Source organism: Oikopleura dioica, chromosome 2, assembly GCF_907165135.1.
Source record: "Oikopleura dioica chromosome 2, OKI2018_I68_1.0, whole genome shotgun sequence".
In the NCBI taxonomy this organism is placed as follows: Eukaryota; Metazoa; Chordata; class Appendicularia; order Copelata; family Oikopleuridae; genus Oikopleura; species Oikopleura dioica.
The window spans coordinates 4,231,880-4,254,944 of record NC_137292.1 but is presented as its reverse complement, the minus strand read 5'-3'; the positions used below and the strand labels follow the sequence as shown (position 1 = coordinate 4,254,944).

Genomic DNA, 23,065 nt, shown 5'->3' with positions numbered 1-23,065 from the left:
ACAAAATGATTTACAGGTGCGATTTTTGCGCTGGTTATTCTTATTTGTGCGATAACGGCTTGTGACAAAATCCAGGGCCATCTTTTGGAGCAAAAAAGAGGGGAGCAAGTGACCTACCGACGATTCAAGGGTGTGGAGAAGCGATCTCGTACGATGAGAAGACCTCCGACTGTATCAAGAATTCACGAGGACAGTGCGCGATATCGAAGAATTGAAATTATAGGTAATTCGTTTCAAAGAAATTTTTCGAATTCAACGATTGTTTTCAGAGGAAGAAATGTGAGATGGAAACATAAAAACGAGAACTGGTTGCTAGAAAAAAATAAATAAATTAGATTTTTGAACAAATTGGCTTTGATTTATTTGGGAACAAAAGGCTTAAATTCTGTTTCTTTTCGATTGAGCAAAATATCTTCGGTAGATCGCGAGAGATTATTGAGCCGCGGATGAGACTGAGCTCTTGAATTTGGCTGGCTTCTCGCCCGTCTTGATCTAGAACGATTTGGATTGAGAGCATCTTATTTTTGTACTTACGATACAGAAACGCGGTCATCAGTATCATTTGGCACTAGAAGAGTTCGCTTGGTATTTTTCTTTCTTCTTCTTGTCACGGCGATTCGGTAAATGACGAAGACGATGTCGAAGACAAGGAAGAGGAATGAAAGAATAGAGACGATAATGTAGTAAATGACGAAAATTCGCTTCTCCCAAGCGCGGGAAACGTAGCAGGGAACATCAGTGTCCTGGAAGAAAATAAAGAAAAAAGGGGTGAAGATGAAGACCTACCGCAGAGCAAGCAAAATGATCTTCAAGCCCGACATCGCATTTGTACTCTTCTGGGATGAGCCAAACTTCTCGATTGAAAAACCCGGAGGCTTTGGTTTGTTTCATTTGCAGTAAGTACAATTGGTAGATAAAAAGAGTCTCCATGCAGATTTTTACCAAGCTAGAAGCTGATTTGAGGGATTTTCGTGGAAAAATGTACCTGATAAGAATGTAAGATCTTTTAACATCCGGGTGCCAGATGATTTCTTCTTCTTCGCCATCGAGATTTCGCTTCTGAGCCAAAAAAAAAATGAGAGAGAGAAAGTTTTATGATGATCTACCGTCTTGACTTCATAATGGGAAAGTTTATTCTTCGCCTGCGCGTAAATAAATCTGTCATGATCGGAAGACAACATTGAGGCGGATTTGGACGCTGCCGATGATTTGCTCTGTTTTTCTTCGAACGAGCTCACGTAGGCAGAGTACAGCTTGTGCTTGGCTTGGACTTGGGTGGCGATAAATGAGAAGAGAAGAATTGGAATGATTGTGACGAGCACTTGAAGGGACCATAATCGATGGTGACTAAATTGAACAAAATAAGACATTCATCTCTGACCAGAGTTGCAAATTTTGGTCTATTTTGGTGAGCTGAGCTGAGCTGACCTTCGTGATAAATTTTCTGATCTGAGCTGAGCTGCCCTTTTTCAAAGGTCATTGAGCTGAGGTGAGCTGAGCAGATCTTTTTTGTAGGTAGTTGAGCTGAGCTGAGCAGACTCTTATTAGAGCTGAGCTGAGCTTAGTTAGCTGAACTAAGCTGTTTTTTACTGTATTTTTAGTTGTAAAACTGTGTTAAAATCATTGAGCTGAGCTGAGCAGAAGTGATCATGTTCGAAAATTATTGAGCTGAGTGATAATCGTCTGAGCTGAGCTGAGCAGATCGGATCATATTAGAAAATCACTGAGCTGAGCGACTGCTCAGCTCAACAAATTTGCAATTCTGTCTCTAACAACCAAATTTGTTTCATACCCAAAACAAAAAACTGTGCACTTTCCGCCCTTTCTACCTGATAGGAGAAAACTCATTGTAACATTGCTCTGTACAAGCAGGCTGTCCAGAAGTACAGACAAATTCCTCCTGCTCATCATCAAAAATCTCTTGCCCAATCGTCAGCGTCGGCAATAATCGAAAAAAGAATAGCAGTCCGCTCCAAGCATGCCCAAAAGGAGTCGAGTATTTGAGAACTTTGTCGACGATATTTTTCAGTGGTTCTAGCATCTTCTCTTGTCTTCACTACTTTTCAAATAAATCGCGCAATAAAATCGCTCACGACAAAACAGGACTTAATTTTTCCCTTGTCTTCGTAGTAACGATTTTTTATGATTCAAGCGGCTTGAATCGCTTTCTGAAAATAAATTCAATAATTTGAAAGCTCTCGTTAAATCGTTCATTTTTCAAGGGAAATGGAGCTTGAAATCAACAATGAGAATTCAAGAAAAGAAAAGCTAGAATCTTACCTTTGTGGGTCGAAAGGATCGGAAAAGGGACGTTTTTGGTTGTCGGAAAAGAATTCTCTTAATAAAGATTGAGCGGCGAATGACAAGTGAGATTTGTGCTTTACAATATTTTTGTTATTTCAAGGCCTGAATGGCCACTGAGATTAGCGTCAGAGACACACAAAGGAGCACCTCAAGAGTTCCGGTAGAAATGGTCGAGATTTTATTGAACGGTCTGCCAGATTTCAACAGAGTAACGCGAATTATGAGCGTATCAGAGTGTCAGTTTCAGAAAAATTAATTGCCTATGGTCTCATCCTCTTTCAATTTGAGTAGGCCATCTTCTTTCTCCTTGTGCTCTAGGAACTTTTTCGTTGGCTTTATTAGTGATTTTTTTATGGATAAAATGTTGATAGCTCTATCTTTAGTGACAGAAAATCAAGTTCCTTCAAATCAAGATCAATGATTTCAAAGTGAAATTTCGTTTCGACATTTTCTTTTGGAGTAAAAATGATCATTAGACTACAATCCTTGAACGTCTTTGAGATCAAGTGGCGACGAGCAATGTCAATGTCCGTAAAGTTGTCCATTTTGTTTGCGGAGATGATCCAATCTTCAGATGGGTTCGTCAATTTTTGTCGATCTTCTTTGCTGAGTCGCCTATAACTTTCTTTGATATGATTTAAAAAAAATATTATTAATTGCGATACCGTAAGCTTCAATGGCAGTATGTGTGCTTGTTTTTTGAAGGGCAGAAATGGCGCGTAAGGGACCCAATGGGGATGAAATAGCAATTGGATTGGAACGTTTATTTTTGAATGTTGATGTAAGGCATTTTTCGTCATTTTCACTGAGAAACTTTATCATATCCTCTTCACAAAAGGGGTCCTATATACCTGGATCCGAGAGAATTGCACAAATCTTCAATGATCTTCTCGAGGGCATCCGTAAAGCCGCATAAGTCGTCCATCTTTTCATGAAATCGATCGTTTCCTGATTTCCCAACATATTCGAGGGTATCCATAGAGAAAATTAATTCGCCGTCCTTGAAAAATCGCAGGTCTTTGAGAGGATTCTCGAGAAGCTTAAAAACTTAGGACAAAAAAATTATCTTGTAAGCATACATTTTTGAAGGCGAACTTTTTCCGACTAAGATCGGAGGAGAAAAAGTCAGCGGAGCAGTAGAAGCATCTTGAATTAACATCTCTCCCGTCGAGAAGATGCTCGAGTTGCATCAGGCAGAACTGACAAGATCGAAGATTTGGCTGAACATACGCGCACTAGAAATGGTTATAAAGAATTCGCCTTTGTTATTCTACTTTTGGCTTTATCTCGATCGCAAAACTTGAATCACTGGAGTTACTCTGGGTAAAATCATCTTGAAGTACTGCATATCTTGGTCCTCGAGGAACTTCCAAAAGTTTTCTACAAGAAATCGATGCTGAATTTAATAAATGTTTTCTTACCGAGCATTCGGCCTGTCGTCATCAATTCTTGCGAACAAGGGGTCACAAAAATCAGCACTGAGAAACACCAACTCTCCAGAATCAGTGTGAATTTCGAACTCACTCAACAAAGGGGCCTGAAAAAAAATAAAATTGCCGCTCTTCGATACTAATCGAACAGTTACATATTTTTCATAGTTCAATCTTCTCTCAATTTGAATCCTCTCATCGTTGAGATTTCGCTCTACACCGACCGGAACCTTTATAAAACGGAGAATTTTATGAAGAGAATGATTCACGACAACAAGGTGTTTTCCGCCCTCAGCTCGATATTCCTAAAAACTCACTATTATTTTCAAACCAGAAAGTCATCATTTTACCCAGTCTTTCTCATCCCACTGCATAACTAACGAAAATAAATAAAAATCTGAAAATATGAGTCGAATCTGTCTCTCTACCAAGCGTCGATTTTTTTTTCTGAAAAAAAATTTTTTGAGTTGCTAAGATTAATACCATCGATCAAATTCAATATTTACAAAGAAGCTTGTAAAACGGAAAAGAACTAAAGAATTCTCTCAACCAACAATTCGCTTCTCCAGTTTATCCCTCATTTTTTATTCTCAGATGTGCATTTTTCTCTAACGAGTAAATTCAATCGGGTAAAAACCTCAGTCAAGCGGCCGGTTCATATCAATTGAAACTGAATCAGCGCTGAATTTACAGTAGAGTCTACTGAGTAGACGGACAAAAGCGGGGCAAGGCTGCCAAAGAAACACTACGAAATTATCTGAGTTTATCATTATCGGTTTACTCAAGCAATAAGATGAATAAAGTTTTCCTCAACCATCATCTTCCGATGCATTTTTCCCAAGCTGCCATAAATAAAACCATGATATCCGTACAGGAGCGATTGGACCCGCGGCGCCATTCCGATCCGTGATTTGAATGCGCCAGCGTTCATTATTTGCAGAATAGTGTCAACATAACACAAGAATACCCCTCAACACTGAACACCGCCTCGACAAAAAACGATCTAATCCAACATTCAAGCGATAGTCATTTTTTTTATCTGACAACAATTTCCCCCGAAATCAACGAAGAGAACATTTTTTCGGCTTTGAAAAATCCAAAAAAAAGAAAAAAAGTAAGTTGATAAAAAGTAACAAAAAAAATCTTGAAATTCCTCTTCAAAATTGCTCAAAATGTACATTATCACGTATTTCCGGTCGATTCATTCGTTGAATTCAATTTTACAACCGAAAATCATGAAATTCCTTCATCCGTGAAAATCCAACTAGGATGACCTTTTTCGTGAACTTTTTCTTTTCACTTTCTTTTGTCCAATTTTTAGGTAATTCTCGATAAGCGCTAGAAGTTAAGGAGAGAATTAACGCTTTCCGAAAAAAGGAATCGAGAATTGGTCCGAGCTTATTCATGCAGTGGATTAATTAGTCATCCCAAACTATTTTTTACAGTGAATTATTCAGTAGCGCATTTTTGAAGAAGAAGCAAAGATGGTAGAGAATTGCCCAACTGATAGCGATCAAGGGTCGATGTGCGAGTATCTGGTGGTGGAGAAGATTATGCTTTACGACACCAACACCAAAGGTGGGTCTTTTTTCGAGACAAAAATCGAGAAAATCAAGGTTGGAAAAAGAGAAAAATGAAGAAAAGAATCGCCGCAATAACTTCTTTTGGAATATTTGAGCTGTACAAAGACACGGATAAATCGCAAGAAAAGAAAAACGAGAAGAAAGCAAATGCAGTCAATACAATCGAGGGTCTCAGAAGCTATAAATCGATTGTTCTCAAGCAATTCAATGTGGAAATTGCAAGAAGAAGGGAGAAAACTGGTTATGTCAGGTGTTGAAATTTTCGTAAAAATATCATGGTCTTCAAAGAAATTATTTTCAACTCCGGAAAGATATATCGCTTATTGATGTAAGAAAACCATCAAGAAGACTTCTTTTTCACGTCCTTTATCAAATCGAAAAATGGCTCAAAGCATTTCAGTAAGTTCTTTTTCGCAGCTCATTTTTCCGAAATATAGCGAATTTTTCGGGATGGTGTCTGGAACCGACAGAAAAATTTCGACAAATTTTGCGTGGGCGGCTACTCGGCTCCGGATTGGCCGGTTTGCCGAATCCAGGCTTCTGATTGGTTGAAAATTTCCACGCAAAATTTGTCGAAATTTTTTGTCGGTTCCAGACACCATCCCAATTTTTCTTGAGTCGAAATTCTTGATAGGATTAAATTGTAATCTTAAATCGCTTGAATTGCGGACTTATCTGTGTTTGCTCGATGTTACACAAATGACAGTCATAAAGCTCACATCAAGAGCGATAGCTTAGTGGGGAAGCGCAAATTGTCACTCGTAAAAGTCGCCTCGCAGCGGTGATTTATGAAATTACAGATTTTATCTTGGCGATATTGTCAAAACTTACTTCTGCTTCTAGCGAGCATGCTGCTTCTTGTCCGCCAAAACTACCGCCCTACGTTCCGGATAGAAAGGAGATGAAGAAAGACGAGGAAATTGTTTCGGCAACGCTTGAAGTTTTGCTGCCAATTTGGGAAACTCGTTTCGTGACACTCGTTGGGGATAAGCTCACTGTATATAAGGAACATTGGTTTTGAATCTCTTTTTCTTCGAAAAAATTCAAGAGGTTCTCCAGAGACTGTAAATCTTCGTTGATTTCAAAACCTCAAACAGGGAAAAGATGCGAATTCCGACGTCTTTATGAGCTCAAATTTGAAAGATATGATTGTCCAGCCAACAAAGGACGCCTATTTTCAGATTTCAGAAAAGTACGAGTCTGATACCAAAGGTGACAGATTTTGACCAAATCGAAGCATAACCATATTTCAAGCATATAATCATATCCTCGGCCTCAAAACAACGAAAACAAAGAACCCTGCAACTTGGTTGAAACAGCTGTCGACTTTTTATGAAAAGGGGACTCCCTCAACCATCAGGTAAGGCCACAAAAGCAATCCTTTCTCAACCCCTTTTTTCAGAAGAACGCTCGGACAATCCTCTCTCCCGACCATGTCCTCGCCAAATCCATCCCCAATGTCGATCCGTCGCGAAATCAGCGACCCTACCGGCAAAACCATCCCTCCATCACCCAGCATCGCAATCAGATCTCCCAGTCTCCAGAGACTTCACAGATCAGGAACACACACGACAATCACAACTACAGACTCGTTAATGCAGAGTATCGACGAAGAAGATCTCACGCTAGAAAATGAAAATAATAAAATCGGCGATGCTGATTCTAGTACTGGTTATATCAGCCCCTCAGGTTCGAAAATTCAATCCAATTTTGATTCAGAAATCTGTACTAAGATTTTCTTCTAGAATTTCTAGAGTAGACCAAAAACGGAAGTGGATTCTTGAATGACCAATAAGATTGCTGTATTTGGTCAACCGACCAATCAAAACCCTGAACCATAAAATTGCCTGAAAATTTTGGTTTGACCCTAAATTCAAGCAATTCTAGATTTTATTTTCAAAAATCGTAAAGCTTCATTTTTGCGTGATATTTACGAATTTATCATTAATAATAATGAATGATAATATTTTCTCTTTCCTCTTTTTCTTGTTCTTTTAAATCAATCAATAAAAATTTTTAAGACATCGTTTCCCGACCAAAAATCAGCCACAACATTACCTCTCCCGCCGAAACCATCACTCTCCAAGAATTCCTCGACGATTCCGAAAAAGCCGAAGGTCGCCAAACCCCCGAAAACATCGACGAAATCGAAGTAGACATCAACAACTCCCTGAAACTTGACGAAACGCAAATGATTGTTACGGACAAAGTAGCGGCCTGGATGAATAGAGAAAATCTCGGTCCGATCATGGAAGATTACGATCCTGTCGGAGACTATCTGCGTAATCCGATGGATTTTGACGATGACTCGGATAGATCATCCGGAGTTTCAGAAAATTCCAAAGATGATTGGCTAAAAGAAAGCTTTTCGGCGGCAAATGTAAGTTTTCAGCCCTGTTGGGAACAGAAAGGGGCTGTTTGAAAATGTCAGGAATTTTCGATAGCATAGATCGCACATTTTTTTCTCAGAGAAAATGACGGGCCTTCGCCAGAATGGCTTAACTCTTGCTCGAAGCTAAGCGTAATTACGTTACGTGAAGATAAAATGCCAGCTTGCTGGAATTCGATCAGTTTCCAACTCACCTGGCGACGATCAGCTTACTTTTTTTCCATTGCTTCTTTACGAAACTCAACATTTTTCCAAAAACGGCACGAACTAAAATAGGGAAGTAATAAGCTAGGAAGTGACAGCGTAGGAGCGAACAAGAAAGTATCATACACGAAAGGATCAAATTATAATGGAAGATCCAAGCCAGTATCGTGCAAGATTGGATCGGGCATACATTTGAAAATGATTGAGGATGGGTTTCTTATAGGCCGGTAGGCCTTATACGGCAATCTTATTGGTTCCAAAAAAATTCGATCCTTTAATGCATGATCCTATTTAATTTGATACTTTCATGTATGATACTTTCTTATTTGATCCTTTCGTGTATGATACTTTCTTGTTCGCTCCTACGCTGTCACTTCCTAGCTTATTACTTCCTTATTTTGGTTCGGCCCCCAAAAACAACTTTTTTTCAGTCATATAATCTCAACTCTTCAAACGTTTTCCGCGAACGGCCTGTTGCCCGTCCAAAGAAGCCACAAGTTCAAAATGTTTTCACGGGAAGATTTGACGAATTTGACGGCGAGTTTTTTGAGCATCGCACTTTTCACGAGACGTTTTCGAGCGAGTTTGATTTTGGAACGCAGTTTGGAAGGAAAAATACGAAAACGACCACTGAAGTTTTTGAGGTAAGATAAACCATTGTAGCTTTCGTATGGTCGGTTTAATAACAAACTCCATGGAAAGATTGTTATCTCGAAAAGAGGCTTTAGATAGCCTCTTAGCCTCTATTCTTAGAGCGAATTTCAACAGAAAATAAATCTAGCGCTAAGAAAGTTGGAGTCAATGACCCTTTGTTTTAGCAATTTGTCCCTTGCGTAAGAGAAGAAAGCTGGAAAAAGACGATACGAGTGGAGACGAAAGAAGAGTCAGAAATTCTAGAGGCGCCTCCTAGACGTATCAAAAGATAACGCCAGGAGTGAGCTGGACAGGACTCGCCTCGTGCTGTCATCTGAGAACACAAATTTAGCGGTCGTTTTGCGCAAAACACGTCAGCCCATCATCAACCTCCACTCAGCACATAATTAAAAAAGCGATGAGAGACTTTCAGATTTCCATTTCCATCCTGCCTTCGATTCAATAAAGAATAAAAAAAACAAGAAATATATTTCGATCTTTCATCTCAAAATTCTTTAGACGCAAGTGTCAAACTTTGAATTAAACATAATAGCCGACCAACCATCTTCTACAGACCAATAAATTGTCTCAGGGCTGCTGACAAAAGTATTGTGAGACTCATCGAGTTCGAATTTTTCAATGGTTTTGTCTCCTATTGTAAAAATAACGTTTCCAAAATTGACTGAGGCTCCAAGTCGTCGGGCCTATAAAAATGTTGTTGGTTCCAAAGAGCTTCATATATTTACATTTTGCGATTTTCCTAAAAAGGTCCACTTATTATTTTTGAAAAGAAGAATTTCTCTTCCAATGTGCCAACCCCCAATCGAGATCACTGCATCCGGATACCCAATACATGTGCTCATGTGAGCATCGCTGAAATTAAATCTCAGCAGAAAAAAATAATTGATGAGGCTCACTAGAAGGTAGGAAGAGCTGTTGTAGTGTACCATCTACCATTTGATCCACTTCTCCACTCGACTTTGTATTTACCATCGTCTTGTTTGCCTCCGACAGCTTTATATATTAAAAATATGTTTATTTTTCCGTATTTAAGATTACCAAGAATATCATTTCCATAATGAGCAACACATGCATACCAATGCCGATAATTTGATTTATATGGTTCTATTCCTGCCCTGGAACCGGTATAATAGAGACAGTGGTCATGGTCAAATCTATTTGTATACCAATCGTAAAAGCACATGAGTGTTTTTGAATCATCTTGCAAAGTGACAACACTGTTATGAGTTTCGTGTCTTTTTTCGTTTCAATACTCCGATGATACCGAATATAAGTACATTAATTTTAGAATGGTTTGAAACATCTTTGTAGGGAAGTCTGGTCGACATTGTTCTAAATAAGCACCCGTCAAGACGACGGATTATATATGGATCAACATGCCCACCGAAAATATAAAATTTTCCGCGTAAAATTGCACCACCAGAGTAATAAATATTGTGAACGTTATTATTCGAGCTAGATCCAAACCCATAAGTGTTGAATTTTCTAATGCCAGTTTCGGTTAGAGTGTAAGTACGCCGATTCCTTGCATATTCTGATGCTTCGAATACGGTAACAGTCTCCATGAGATAGCAAAAATATAAGTCTTTCATTTCATGTCCTTTGGTATCTTTCCTTTGGTCCGGGATCTTTTGTTGTGGTTGTTGTCGTAGTATTTGTTGTAGTTTTGGTTGTTGTGGTCGTTAAATTCATCGTTAATGCTGTTGTCATTTCGGTTGTGAAAAATGACATGGTTGATACTTCTGCTGTTGTTTCATTGAAAAATGAAGTTGTATAATCCCAGATCGTTGAAAACGAGAAAGAAGTTGTTTCTTCCGTTGTTGATAGTGGAAAAAGTGTGGTTGATGGAAGAATGGTTGTGATTATCGCCGCTGTAGAGGTTGTCGCTGCTGTTGTTGTTTCTTCTGTTGTTGTTGCTTCTGTCGTTGTCGCTGCTGTCGTGATCGTCGTGGTTCTCATTGAAGTCGACGTTGCTGCTATTGAAGTCGTTGGTATTGAAGATGTTGTTATTGGTAAAGATGTAAGACTTGTTAATATTGCCATTCTGGTAGTTTCTATTGTTTCCGTCATAAAAGTAGTGGTTTTTGTAGTTGTTGTCGATGATATCGACGTAGAAGTAGTCGGTATTGTGGGAGTAGTCAGAGTTGTCGTTGTTGAAGAAGTTGTTGGGATAATCGAGGTTATGGTTGTCGCAACGCCATTATTATTCGAGTTCTCGTTCGAAAGTAGAATCAAAGGGACACAAATTGCTAAAATGACGATGGAACAAAAGGGAATTCCAACGATCACTATTTTCTTCGTCGACCATTTCTTCAAAAAATTGCATTTTCCAGCTTCTGGTTCCGCATTTTGATTATTGACGATAATGATGTTATCACTAGGCTCTTTAAGAATGAGTTGATTCTATTAGATCTTACGTGATCTCGATTTCCGGATTGATTTTATTCCTTTGCTTATTGGACCGATTTACCATTTTGGGCAAGACAATTATCTCTTAGAAAAAATGCTGAAATTGAAATTAAAGATTTTAACCTCTGAAAGCTCTTTCGAGAAACAGCTTATATTTAAAGTCATCATGGGAATCTTTAGGAAAATAGATGGGAAAATTCTTCTTTTAATTACTTTTTAAGACACTCAAATTTAGACTTTACTTTACAAGACATTTAAATTCACAACCCATGAAAAGTCACTCTCGGACTCTCAAAGATGACTACTAAGGAACGTATTCGTGGGATGTTTACGATCATCTTTAAGACCGTATTTCCATAACAGGAAAAGGCTCGTTAGAGCATGGTTCCTTCTTGAAAGAAGGTTAGTCAAGTGCTTTCCCGCCTTATTTTCTTGAAAAGCATCCTGAGCAGAGAGTACATGGAACTGTTCGCAGCCGCGTGGCACTTATTACAGAGCTTATCGGGCTCGAAAAACTCCAATTCTAAGGCTTAAATTCCGCCATGTTTCCCGTGCGATAAAAATTGCTACTTATCAAACCCCCGTATCCCGCTGCGCAAGGTATTTAAGAGCGCAAAGAAAACAACCTTAGTGTCATTTTATATAAAATTGTTTATTCAAACATTACAAATAAATCTGTACAGGCAAATAAGTAATAACAAAAAGTTGGGAAAATTGGTACATAGAAAAATCTCATATTATTGCATCTTCAAATGTCCATTTGTTTATTTCTTGAAGAAGACTCCTTCCCAATCATTGTAGCCAGGTTTGGGGAGAGCACTTGGAGGCTCAATCAGATTTCGATCGACTGAAATTTGATAAGTAAAGGGGTAGTAAATAAATTATATACATGAATATGAACCTTTTATATAATTAAATATCCGATAAAATATTCAAAACAAACCAGCATCGGGATCATATTGAGGAAGTTTCTTTAGCGACTTCTCCATTTTGTTGCATCCCTTCTTCAATTTGTCGGCAAAACTGTGGATAAGCTCGCCACAAGCAGAGAATTTCCATTTCAAGTAGATTTTCAAATCTTCGCAGAGCTACAAAAAACTTATAAAAAGGGCCTCGAAAAGGGTGACGTACATTTCTGAGCTGGGTAACTTCATGCTGATCGGGTCCGGGGCTGAATCCACAAAGAGATGAGCTGAAAGCATTGATGGTGTCCAATCCAACAAAGTCAACCTCGCAACCCTTCAGGGTCTTGCCCAGAGATTTTGCGAGAAGCTTATCTGCTGCCTTGCAAATGCCCATCCTAAATAAACATGAATACCAGCCCCGTTGTCTTATTCCTCGAAACTTACTCAGCCTTGATTAGTTTTTTGAAGTCCTTGTGGGATGAGTTTTTCGACGCATTCTTGAGCATGTTGTTCAAGTTTCGAACATTGGCGAGCGTATTGTCCTCGTATCGGTCGACTTCGCAAGAGCTCGTTGCTTCCGTTGTTGTTGGAGCTTCAGTAGTAGTCGTAATTTCCGCAGCGTTGTCCATGCAGTAGACAGTGACGAAGTCGCCAGGGTTGATCACGTTATCTAAAAAGATCGCTAGAATCGAGTCTTCAAGAATTTGCCTTACCAAAATCGACGACGAAATTTCGGAGCTCATTTACGTATCCAGGATCGTACGAGCCAATGGGAGGACAGTGATCAAGATCGCCAATGATCCATCTGTCGACGCCACCTTGAGCGGGCATTCGAACGGATTCGATTCCTCTTGGAGTTTCAATTTCGGCCCAGGACATTGACTAAGAAAGCATTTTATCGGGAAAAAGCATCATCTTTCTTACCAAAGTTCGATAGCTCTTGCCTTCCATTGTGTCCAAATTATCACTCATCGCTCTCGCAATTTCGCACTGATGGCTTCTCGAAGCACATTCGGGGAAGCCAAAGACCCAACCAGCTCCTTGCCCGCCGTGGAGATTCGTTTCCCAGAAGAGTTTAATTTCTTCCATCTGCCCGTTGTCCGGATTGAAGCAGTCGTACATCACGTGCCCGTTGTGTTTTGGGCTCGTTTCGGACTCCTGGCACTGGTAACGTGTTTTGTAACGGACGACAAAGATGTTGCGGCAACAGCCATCGTCGGTCGAGTCCTAGAAAATAATTGATGATTCGAGGGTTGTTAAATTGCGACAAGCGCTAAGTAGTGTTATCGATATTTTGCGGTAAGTGCCCTATCTTAATTATGAGATGATAGGTTAATCTTTCGGCAGAAAGAGATCAGGAGCTACTTTTTGCGGAGACAAGAAAAAGTCCCTTCTTTGATGTTTTTATAATAAAATATTTCTCCTTTTTTTAAATTTTTTAATAAAATATTTTTTACAAAATAATCAAAAGTTATAAAAAAATAATTTTTTTTTTAAATAACAAAAAACAATAAAATTTTTTTTTAATAATAAAAAATAATAAAAGAAGTAAAATTTTTTTAATAAAATATTTTTTTTTACCTCTTCTTTTCCATGCTTATTGCATTCGCCCATTCTTCCATCTTCATCCTCTCCATCGAAGCAATCCTTGATTCCGTCGCAAATTCTGCTCCTCAAGATCGGCTGAGTGTATCCAAACGGATCGGGCTCCTGACAATATGTCCATGGAGTGTACTCGTAGCTGTCCTCGTTTCCTTGAGCGGCGCAGTAAAGCCATTGGAGCTGGAGGGCGTCGGTACTAGAGTGGCGCACATTGTTTCGCAAGTACTCTTGGCCTGTGTGAGTGGTGATCAGTTTCTAAAGAAAAATGGATAAAAATTTTGGCTGAAAATCGACTCAGATCGGTTTCCTCCAAGAAGCTCTTGTTATTGCCAGGAGAAATTCTTTTCTTATCAGAAAAAATTCTTGAGTGCGTTCATATCTGACCAGCCAATAGTACCTTGACGTCACGTCAAAAATATGCAGCTCAAAGAAAAACACGACAAAACTGTCCCCAAGCGACCCTAAACAGCCCGTCAAGAGCATTTCAATCAGAGGTCAGTCTAATCTCTCCTAATCTCCCTGACCCAGCCGAAAAGCCCGTTCTACTTTGTCTCGCCTTTACTGAGTCAGCCTTTCAAAAGTGTCCGCAAATAAGGGTGTGGACCACAGGGGATAAGAAGATATGGTTTTCAAGAAACGAAAAGAAGAAGACTCACCTTATTTCCAATTTTCGATGGATAGTTCATCACAGATCTGAAATCAAACGGCCATGGAGCCTGACCCCAATCTTCAGTTTTGATCTTGTGGAAGTTGTACTCGAAGCCAGGAAGTTCTTCGGAAATTTGCTGGATGTCAATGTGCAGAAGTTCGTCACGATCACCACGAACGTGTTCGTGTTTGATACTAAAATAAATATGGTAAAAGTTCGTTTCGACTTGTAAGTTACAAGTTCTTAAAACATAATTTTTGTTATAAAAAAACACAGGTTTTGATGATTATTTTGAGGGAAAATCTTCGAAACCGCATAGACAGCAGTTCTTTCGAGAAGCCCTTCGTTCCCCCTCTCCACTTTTAGGAACGTGGGAACAGGTGTCAAAAAGAGCAGTGGTAGTCTTTACCTGAGAGCGTGCATCATTTCGTGCTGCACAGTGCCTCTTGTCATACAATAGTCGTCCATAATAATCAACTGCCAGCCTTCCTTCGCTCCCAAAGCGGTGATTGAGCCGTTGTCGGATGTGTAGCCGGGATTGAGACCCATGGCGGATTTGCAGCCATTGTCGAAAAGGGTTGTGGAAGCGTGAGTGATCAAAAGACCGTTTTCAAAGTTCGTTTCTTGGAGTCGATTGGTCGGGACGTACTCAAACTTGATGCATCCAAAGTTGGCGTTCATCTCTTCGACGTGCTTTCTGAACTCGGCTTTCTTGCTGAAATGCTCTTGGAAGGAAAAGGGAATGACGACGATGCCATCTTCGTTTTTTGGCCATCGGGCGTAGTTGAGAGCGATCGTACCTCGCTAAAAGGGTTCAATTAATATTCGCTTCTAAAAAGTTTCTGCAGTTCTCGCTCAAAATTTCTGCTCAAAAAAGCACTTTTCATTCCGGATAAGCTCGAAGCTGGAATTCAAGTGGCCCTTGTGGCGCATTTTTGCATATGCTCCGACTTGCATCTCTCTCTTTTTACTTTCGAAATTTGAAATTTGGAAGTTCAGAAATTCGAAAAATCGGAAATTCGGAATTCAACTTTTGACTAAACTCATTGACTTACTACTTCGTCGTCGTCGAAATTTGGAAAGAGCTTGGCAACTTCGATGTCGAGTCCGTTGTTGATCAAGTCGCGGATCTGCTCGGCGGAGAATTCGGAATCGTCGAGGAAGGTGTCTGGGTTGAGTTGGGGCTCGTACATTGAGACATACTGCTTTCTGAAAATAGGTTTCGTCTCATGTCTTATCAGAAATTAAAAGACAAAATTTTCAAATTTGTGAAATTGTTTTTTTATTCAAAGAGTCACCACAACTATCCGACTGTTCGATCGGCGATTGAGTTATTCTTTCTGCAAATTTTTAATTTCATAAACATTATTCTTTTATAAAGAATAAGTCGTTCAACTCCAATAATAAATTTCGATAAAAACTATCCTAGCAAAACGGTTTGCCAAAACCTAACCCTAACTTATATTTTATTCATACCCTAATTTTACGAAGCCAAAAACTTTCCATGCATATTTCGAACGTTCTAAAGCTGTAAACTTCTCTGTTCTCTAAAAAGCCTGGCTCAGAAGGAATTATATTTTCAGTAAAAATAAACGCGCGTAATTGCCGCTGACTTTGTAAAAATAACAAAATGGAATTTATATCATCGCTTACGTAGTTCTCTCAAATCGTATCATAAAATATGCTGGTAATGCTAGAGGCTCCTTGAGCTCCGTAAATACGCGTAATAACGGACCGGTAATCGATGACAGACTATTTAGAAATGATGGTAGATCACGTTACGTGCATTTTAAGGAGATTTTTAAAAATTGAAAAATTGAACAAAAAATTATTAAAAAAATTCCGAATTCCAAGAAAATCATAATTTGGTTTTTACAAAAATATTTTTTAATTTTATTGGAAGACGAAAAAGTTGAAAATACTCAAGAAAAAATTGAAACCGAAAAAAGAAATCAGAGATCATCGAAATGAGCCTCGTTCGAATTTTACCTTGACAAGACATGATGTTTCTTTCCCATCCACCCTTCAAGCTTTGGACTTCTCGGTCTTCTTTCTGCTCTTTCATCTGCATTTATTCCCAGCAGTAGAACCGGTAACAGCTTCATTTTCCGTTTCTCTATTCCAGCCCTGTTTAAAAATACGATTGTTGTAGGTCGAAATTGGACTTAGAAAGTAAAAAAAATACAGCGTCCTTGGAGAGCAACGGTGCTCTTTGCTCGTGCTGGCTCCGTAATAACGACTCTCGCGCGCCCGCTCGTGTCAACCCCTGTGTCACACATCTCTAGGTTACCTCCCGGTCAAACGATGACTAATTCGGCCGTACAATTAATGATAATCAAAAAGTAGATTTTCTTTTCCATTTTTTTCTAGCTTTTATTGTCACAGAGATGTTTTCGTATTTCAGTATATTTTCAAAAGTGTTTTTTCTCAGTGATCTTTATGCGGACTATCCGGTAGCTCATTCATGTTCTTGTACAATTCGTAAAATTCCTTCATCTTTTGGGTCAGATGATACTTTGGCTTCTCCAGTCGGCCCATTCCCGAGGGCTTCTTGTAATACTAAAAATTTTTATTCCACCAAGAAAAGGTATCCTTACATGTTCATTCGCGAACATGATCAAATTGTCGTCATGAAGAGGATCCCAGTTGTTGATATTTGCCAAGGCGGACATTAATTGGTGGACATTTTGATGGCGCTGGAAACTTTTTTTGATTGTTGAAGGTTTCGGCTCGAAAACGAGGATTCAAAAAGGCGAAATTTCAACAATTTCCTGTCAAGATATTCGACCATTGGAAAATGCTCTTTTTTCATCTCCTCGAAAACAGTATTTGTATCTTCGTCTTGAAGATCCTGGTTCTCGTTCGAACTGGGTAGTTCTCTAAGGGCGTCACGTTGTGATAGCATGTTACGGCTCGGGCGATTAGTAGCTCCTTCTGATAAGCCAGAAACCGACGCCTTACAATAACTCACGATAAGAATCTGTAACATCATTTTATTCCCCTTTTTCCTTTTTCTGAAGAACTTTGCTTTTCACAAAGATTTTTAAACCCAAGTTTCATTTATTAAACAAAGCGTCTGATTTGATTAGCCACAAAGAACTTTTTCTCCGACCACGAAATTGCGGTTTTGATCATGGCTGACGGAAACTCTTGCGTCTTTTCCAAGACTTTTTTTTCAGACAAAAAAAGTGTTTTTTCGGATAAAAATAAAAGTAATTCCTGGACAAAAAGTACTTCAAATGGCGCTTTTCTTTGAGGAAAACTTTTGATGAAAAGCCGCGTAGCGGCTTTTTTTCTGAAAACGAAGCCGCGCAGCGGCTTCGAAAATAAATTTTTTTCGATTATTTTAAGACCCTGACTCAGGTTTTAACAGTTTTCGAGCCCAAATTTGAGCGAAGCATTCTTATTTTCATCCAACAAGGTCAAAATTTAATTGACAAAAAATAATTCTTATTTGACGAGATTGAACTTTTCGCGGGAGAAGTTTAGAACTTGTAGCGAGAGAAAATGTCACATGTATATTTTTGTTCCGGCGAACTCATTAGACAGCGCGAGGCCGGCTTAATGAGAATGCGAAATTCTTGCTTGACTGGAAGGAATTTGCAGCGCTCAACCCAGTTCTTAAAAAGACGTAGATTTATTTTCAGACATTTTGTTTTTGTTGGAATTCGACAGGTTGATTACGATTGTTTTTAGGGCAGCTACTTCGAATGACAATTGTTCAAGAGTTTTTTCGTGATTGTTTATTTTTTCGATCTCCTCTTTGAATGCTTAAGAAATCGGTTCTTTATTATGGTTCTTGAACAAACTCACCATTTTTCGACACAGTCGTCTTTGTTCTGTATGTTCCAATTGAGCTCTCAGATTGTTGGTCCTCAGGGTCCACACCATCAATAAAGACCACTTGATTACTTATTTGCTGAATTCTGGAACTGGAGTCAATCTCGTCTATTTCTTCAATTATTTCATCAGTTTGACTTTCAACATCCAATTCAATGGTTGTTATGTCTTCGTAACCACCACTATCTTCCTCCGCAAATTTCAGAATCATGAAGAAAGCAGGGCCAATCGAACAGAAAGATGAAATCGCAATCGTCAAGGTCATCACAACATAAAATGACTAAAATTTGTTCAAAAATAAAGAAATTAAATTTCTGACTACCATACAAGGAGAGTCACTACTTTTCGAATCTGCCTCATCTGATGAAGATCTTTGACATGCATACATCACATACATCAATGCATAGAGAACAGAATAAAAGGCGGCTCCAATCAAGTTTGCAAAAACTTTTTGTCAGGATACAATTTTTTTCTTCGTCCTATGGGCCTTAATGGGCTGTCAAAATAATCCTTTCCTGAAATATATTTGAACTGAACCACTTTCCAAGGAAGTTTAAAACATCTTTGAAGAGTCGCTCGTGCAAAATATACTGGCGGCCTATAGAAAAGAATGAATTCTTAAAAAAAAAGAATTTCAGATTAACCAAAAGACAATGATATTCAAAAAGGTAGTCGGGATGAAAAATACACAATAAGGAATAGCAACCAAAATGAAGATAGTTCTATTGATTCCAAAGATTTTTATTGATTCGGTTCTCCCGTCTTTTTCGTGGCTGATTTTTTCAATACCAAACTCAAGAGAAGATGTGTCTTCAATATCATTCTTTCTTTTCTCGAACTGCAGTAAGATAAAATAACAAGGTCCAATCGAAATAAAAGATATAAATCCAAGCATGACAGAAATATGAATCTTGAAATACTAGAAAAAATAAATACCAAACCGATCGACAAAAACTCACCCCAACAAACGCTAGAAGCAGCGGAACCTTCTGTATATAATGATCGTCGATTACACCGGTCATCTGCAAAGCATACAAAGTTATGAAAACAATGGTCCCGCATAGATTTGCAATCACTTTCAGTGGATCCACTTTTAATGGCCCTTATGATGCTAATTCAATATAGAACCTTTCCTGAAGCATTTTTGAAAGAAACTACTCTCAAACTCGCTTGAAAGCATTTATGAACTATCGCTCGCACAATAAAAATTGGTGCCCTAAAATTATAAGTATCAATGTATAATGAGTCTTTAAACTCTTACCAAAACACAATGCTATTCAAAAAAGTTATTGGAATAACTAAAACAAGATAAGGAATAGCCACCAGAAGAGACATAGGTTTATTCAATCCCAAGCATTTTTCGATCCCCGACCGACTCATTTCTCTCTTATCTGTCCTACAAACTGCCACATTAGAGAATTAAGTCCCCATAGAAGAGTCTTTCTTGTTTGACGTACAAGTCTTATTTGATAGTAAATCTGGTTGTTTAATTATCCTGCATTGTAAAGTAGCATAAAAAAGAGCTTCAGAGTCAATAAAATATATAGAATCCGTTAAAAAGGGAAAGGGCGTCTTGGTCATTTATTCACGCAATTTAAAGATGTGGCCTCATTTTAGATTCTGTAAAAAGCCAGTGTCGTCTGTTGCTTGTAGTACTGGCCAGGTACCAACAAGGTTGAGGGGAATTGCGGCTGATTGGGCGAGTCTGGCCAGAACTGCGGTTCCAAAGCCACAGCAGTATGTTTACCCTGAAAAAGACCCACGTGAGAGCGAAAACCAACCAGTTGAAAATGTTTAATTAGCTTTCACGCAAAATTGCTCAGTGGCATGTTCACTTTGAATTTTTAATCAGTACGTACATAGGGAATATTATATTTTCCAACGCTATCCGGAACCCAATTCGCCGTGTAAACTTGCATCCCCGGATTTGTCGACTTCAGCTCAAGCAATCTTCCACTGTAGGGAGCCGCAAGAATCGCTACCTGTCTGAGTTTTCTGTCGTCGGGAAAAGTGTAGCAAAGATCCAGTCCATGGCCTCCGGGGACGGAGGTTAAAAGATTTTGTGTGAGAAATTGGCCGGATCGGAGGTCAAAAGGGGTCATTTCGACAGGCATGACTCGACCGGTCGGGATGTTTTCCTCGTCAGTTTCCAAATAAGTCTCTAGAAGGAAATTTTAAGCATATGATAAGGTTTCATGTAATGACCTGTCGGAACAATGAGCTTCAAGTCATCAACCGATCCCCAGTTCATATGTCCATTCATGTTAAAATACCAGTGATGGCTGATATTAACATGGGTCGGCTTATTCGTTCTACTTTCATAAGTAACATCTATTTCGTGCTGATTCAGGCGGATGGTAATAATCGTATCGAGCTTGCCAGGATATCCCTCATCCCCGTCAGGGGAAGAATGAAAGAATTCAACCCCATTAGTCAATTTGTTCCCCGACCAGACAACTTTATCAAAGCCAAAAGTTCCACCGTGAATGTGATTTTCGTCCCAACTCGTCGGGTTCAAATAGTACGTCTGGCCGTATAAAGAGAAAGAAGCGCCCTTGATTCGATTCGCATAGCGGCCGAGAACTCCGCCAACGTAGTCGTTGTTTTTGAGGTAGTCGTCGATGTTGTCAAAGCCCATCAAAACATCGTCGAAAATGCTGGTTCGGTCGCGAACGAGGATTTTTTGAAAAGTGACTCCTAAACATCATAAGCTAAGGAAAAATAGTTCACAATTATATTTTTAAACAATCTCAGAATTGATAAGGTATACCAATTGCCTATGGTTTGACGATAGACAGTGAATATGATAGTGACATTCCTAATGAGTAACTTACCGTATGAAAGAATTGTACATGTTATGAAATCGTTTTCTAGCTCAAAAGCGCGAACCGACTTAACTTGAATAAACCTTAAGTTTCGTTTTATCGAAGAGAGAGCTTTAGGTTATCTTTCCTTGGTCAATCCATTCCTGAAATCCGCCTCCCACACTTATCCTCCCGAATTCGAATTCCTTGACTGTCGTTTGACTCTGACCCAAGACAGCTGCCACACCGAAAATTGCACTCTTGAACATTCCTGCAAAATTCTTAATTTTCTCTATTTTTCTTTCTCGCTTGAGAATTTCGAAAGTGAGTCAAAAAAACGTGAAGCATTTATTCAATTCATCTTCTGGAGCGTTGTGTTAATTTGAAAATATTTTGAAACGGAGGAGAACGGGAGAAACGGTGATTGAGCAATTTCGAATTGAATTTTCAAAGCGAAGATTTATTACATTGTATACATAAAGCAGAAATATGTATCGAAAGGGGGAGAGCAGAAAAGTGGCTCAGATTCCAGCGAAATATCCATGGTCGTCGGTGATGTGGAGATTCAGATACTCCATGCTAACGAATTGGGCGCCGCAAATGAAACACACTGAATGATAAAGTTAAGAGATACCCTTATGGACCATTATGGACCAAGTTATGATAACTTATGGTAATCATGAAATGCAAGTCTTAACATCCGCTTATGTAAAGCAACCACTACTTAAGGGGGTAGAAACAGCTTTATCGATTTTGAACTGTAGCTACACATAAGAAAACATACGATTTATTTATGTTAACGGAATCTCCTTATAAATGTTCCTAGAAAAGGGGTTGATCTTCACAAAAATGAGTATGAAATATGTTTAACTATCACGGGACTCGAGATATTCGTGTTTGAAAATTGGCGAAAATCAAGAATTTTGGCGAGATGAGTTGCTTCTGAGCCCTCTTACTCAAAAAATTGATGACTTAAACAAATTTCGAGAGAGATGTTCCTAGATCTAAGATGTATCTATCTATACCTGAAGAGTAAATTTGAAAATATAAGATTCTTTTGTCTGTAGCGCCGGTCAAAAATCGGCTTTTTCGGAAAAAAGCTGTTTCTACCCCCTTAATAGAAGCAATTTATTTTTAATTTTCTTGGATTTTTGCTTACCAGGAGTCTCGTTTTTGATTTCTTCCTTGCACATTTCAAGAAAAGCTGAAAAAACTTTTAAAAATCTTCTATATGTTATCAACGTCGTGGTGGTGGATTCTTCTTCCTTGTGAGTTATGCTTCGTCCTGTTTTTAAAAAGTTGATTATATGGGCGCGTTATCTATTCGAGCATGTCCGAATTGCCGCTCAAAATAGATATATTCTCAATAATATTTTTTTATCTTCCAGACAACTCATCAAAAAAAAAAACTTCTTGGATTATTTCAAAACTGATCAGTTATTGTTGCTGAAACTTTTTTAGCCTAAAAGGTCAATTTTTTGGCTTTAATTCGAATAATTATAGACAACAAAAACCACTTCTATTTTGAATATTCCACTCAATAATTCGCTTATCTAACATACGCGGCCATGGAAAAGTATCAATATTCAAAAGCTAGCAGACGAGCCGCTCACTAAGTAACAATATAAATTGTCGAACGAATAAACTTTTGCGGCACAAAAATGGTTCTGAAACATTTCTACTTTTTCGGTCTATTTTTTCTCCCAGTACAAAGTATCGGAGTGCCAATGGCGAATACGAACAAAATGATGGAGGAGTACAGACTTTCCGATCTTTATAAATTTCGATTTGATTGCTTACAAGGTACTTACAGTGATAACCCTAACCCTCACCCTAACCCTAGCCCCCTAACACTAACCCCAAGCTAAGCCCTAACCCTAACCTATCTCTTCAGAAATGATCAAATACGCTTCCGAATATGGCTTTTCCGAAAACACAGGAATCGACGATGTTGAAGCCCTTTGCGAGCATTTTATTCAGCTCTATGTCGAGCAAAACAAATTGAAGATAACCAGACAATTTACTTGAAAACGGCATGAATAAACTTTTTTACGCCTACTTTACATTGAATCGCTTGAGTGCACGAAGATAGGCTTTTTGTCCAAGAGTCATCTTTTTTGATGAGTTTGGTCGTCTGATCGTGAATTTGTAACTTGATGGAGATCTTGAAAAAATGTTGTTAAGAAATTGGAAGATGAAAAAACTTGCCTCTCGCGCATGATATTAAAATTCCGCACATTATTTCTTAGTCGATTAAAACCTGAATTTTTCATAATAAAAACTCTTTCTCAT

The 23,065-nt window shown here is 38.7% G+C and overlaps 5 protein-coding genes across 5 annotated transcripts; 2 read left to right on the top strand and 3 right to left on the bottom strand.

Annotated features, from left to right (window-relative positions):
- Nucleotides 1-359: 359 nt before the first annotated feature.
- LOC145698745 (gap junction beta-2 protein-like) lies at nucleotides 360-2,364 on the bottom strand. Its single transcript, XM_081775963.1, has 7 exons — nucleotides 2,281-2,364; nucleotides 1,830-2,168; nucleotides 1,107-1,347; nucleotides 986-1,059; nucleotides 787-946; nucleotides 535-743; nucleotides 360-492 (listed from the first exon to the last, which is right to left on the bottom strand). The coding sequence occupies exons 2-7, from the start codon at nucleotides 2,039-2,041 to the stop codon at nucleotides 360-362; spliced, it is 1,029 nt and encodes a 342-aa protein (XP_081632089.1). The 5' UTR covers nucleotides 2,042-2,168; nucleotides 2,281-2,364.
- A 2,822-nt stretch (nucleotides 2,365-5,186) lies between these two features.
- LOC145697751 (uncharacterized) lies at nucleotides 5,187-5,574 on the top strand. Its single transcript, XM_081774965.1, has 2 exons — nucleotides 5,187-5,312; nucleotides 5,351-5,574. Exons 1-2 carry the CDS (start codon nucleotides 5,219-5,221, stop codon nucleotides 5,572-5,574), a joined length of 318 nt encoding a protein of 105 aa, XP_081631091.1. The 5' UTR covers nucleotides 5,187-5,218.
- Nucleotides 5,575-6,418: 844 nt separating this feature from the next.
- On the top strand, nucleotides 6,419-9,020 carry LOC145699069 (uncharacterized). Its single transcript, XM_081776319.1, has 6 exons — nucleotides 6,419-6,529; nucleotides 6,572-6,677; nucleotides 6,720-7,006; nucleotides 7,339-7,697; nucleotides 8,342-8,554; nucleotides 8,729-9,020. The coding sequence occupies exons 1-6, from the start codon at nucleotides 6,442-6,444 to the stop codon at nucleotides 8,834-8,836; spliced, it is 1,161 nt and encodes a 386-aa protein (XP_081632445.1). The 5' UTR covers nucleotides 6,419-6,441; the 3' UTR covers nucleotides 8,837-9,020.
- A 2,607-nt stretch (nucleotides 9,021-11,627) lies between these two features.
- On the bottom strand, nucleotides 11,628-16,318 carry LOC145698829 (uncharacterized). Its single transcript, XM_081776051.1, has 11 exons — nucleotides 16,119-16,318; nucleotides 15,185-15,338; nucleotides 14,539-14,933; nucleotides 14,137-14,323; nucleotides 13,460-13,735; nucleotides 12,803-13,105; nucleotides 12,592-12,760; nucleotides 12,323-12,548; nucleotides 12,105-12,273; nucleotides 11,917-12,061; nucleotides 11,628-11,820 (listed from the first exon to the last, which is right to left on the bottom strand). The coding sequence occupies exons 1-11, from the start codon at nucleotides 16,232-16,234 to the stop codon at nucleotides 11,738-11,740; spliced, it is 2,223 nt and encodes a 740-aa protein (XP_081632177.1). The 5' UTR covers nucleotides 16,235-16,318; the 3' UTR covers nucleotides 11,628-11,737.
- Nucleotides 16,319-19,563: 3,245 nt separating this feature from the next.
- On the bottom strand, nucleotides 19,564-20,872 carry LOC145698895 (galactose mutarotase-like). The gene is made up of 4 exons (XM_081776130.1): nucleotides 20,804-20,872; nucleotides 20,175-20,666; nucleotides 19,829-20,130; nucleotides 19,564-19,717 (listed from the first exon to the last, which is right to left on the bottom strand). The coding sequence occupies exons 2-4, from the start codon at nucleotides 20,605-20,607 to the stop codon at nucleotides 19,583-19,585; spliced, it is 870 nt and encodes a 289-aa protein (XP_081632256.1). The 5' UTR covers nucleotides 20,608-20,666; nucleotides 20,804-20,872; the 3' UTR covers nucleotides 19,564-19,582.
- Nucleotides 20,873-23,065: the final 2,193 nt, after the last annotated feature.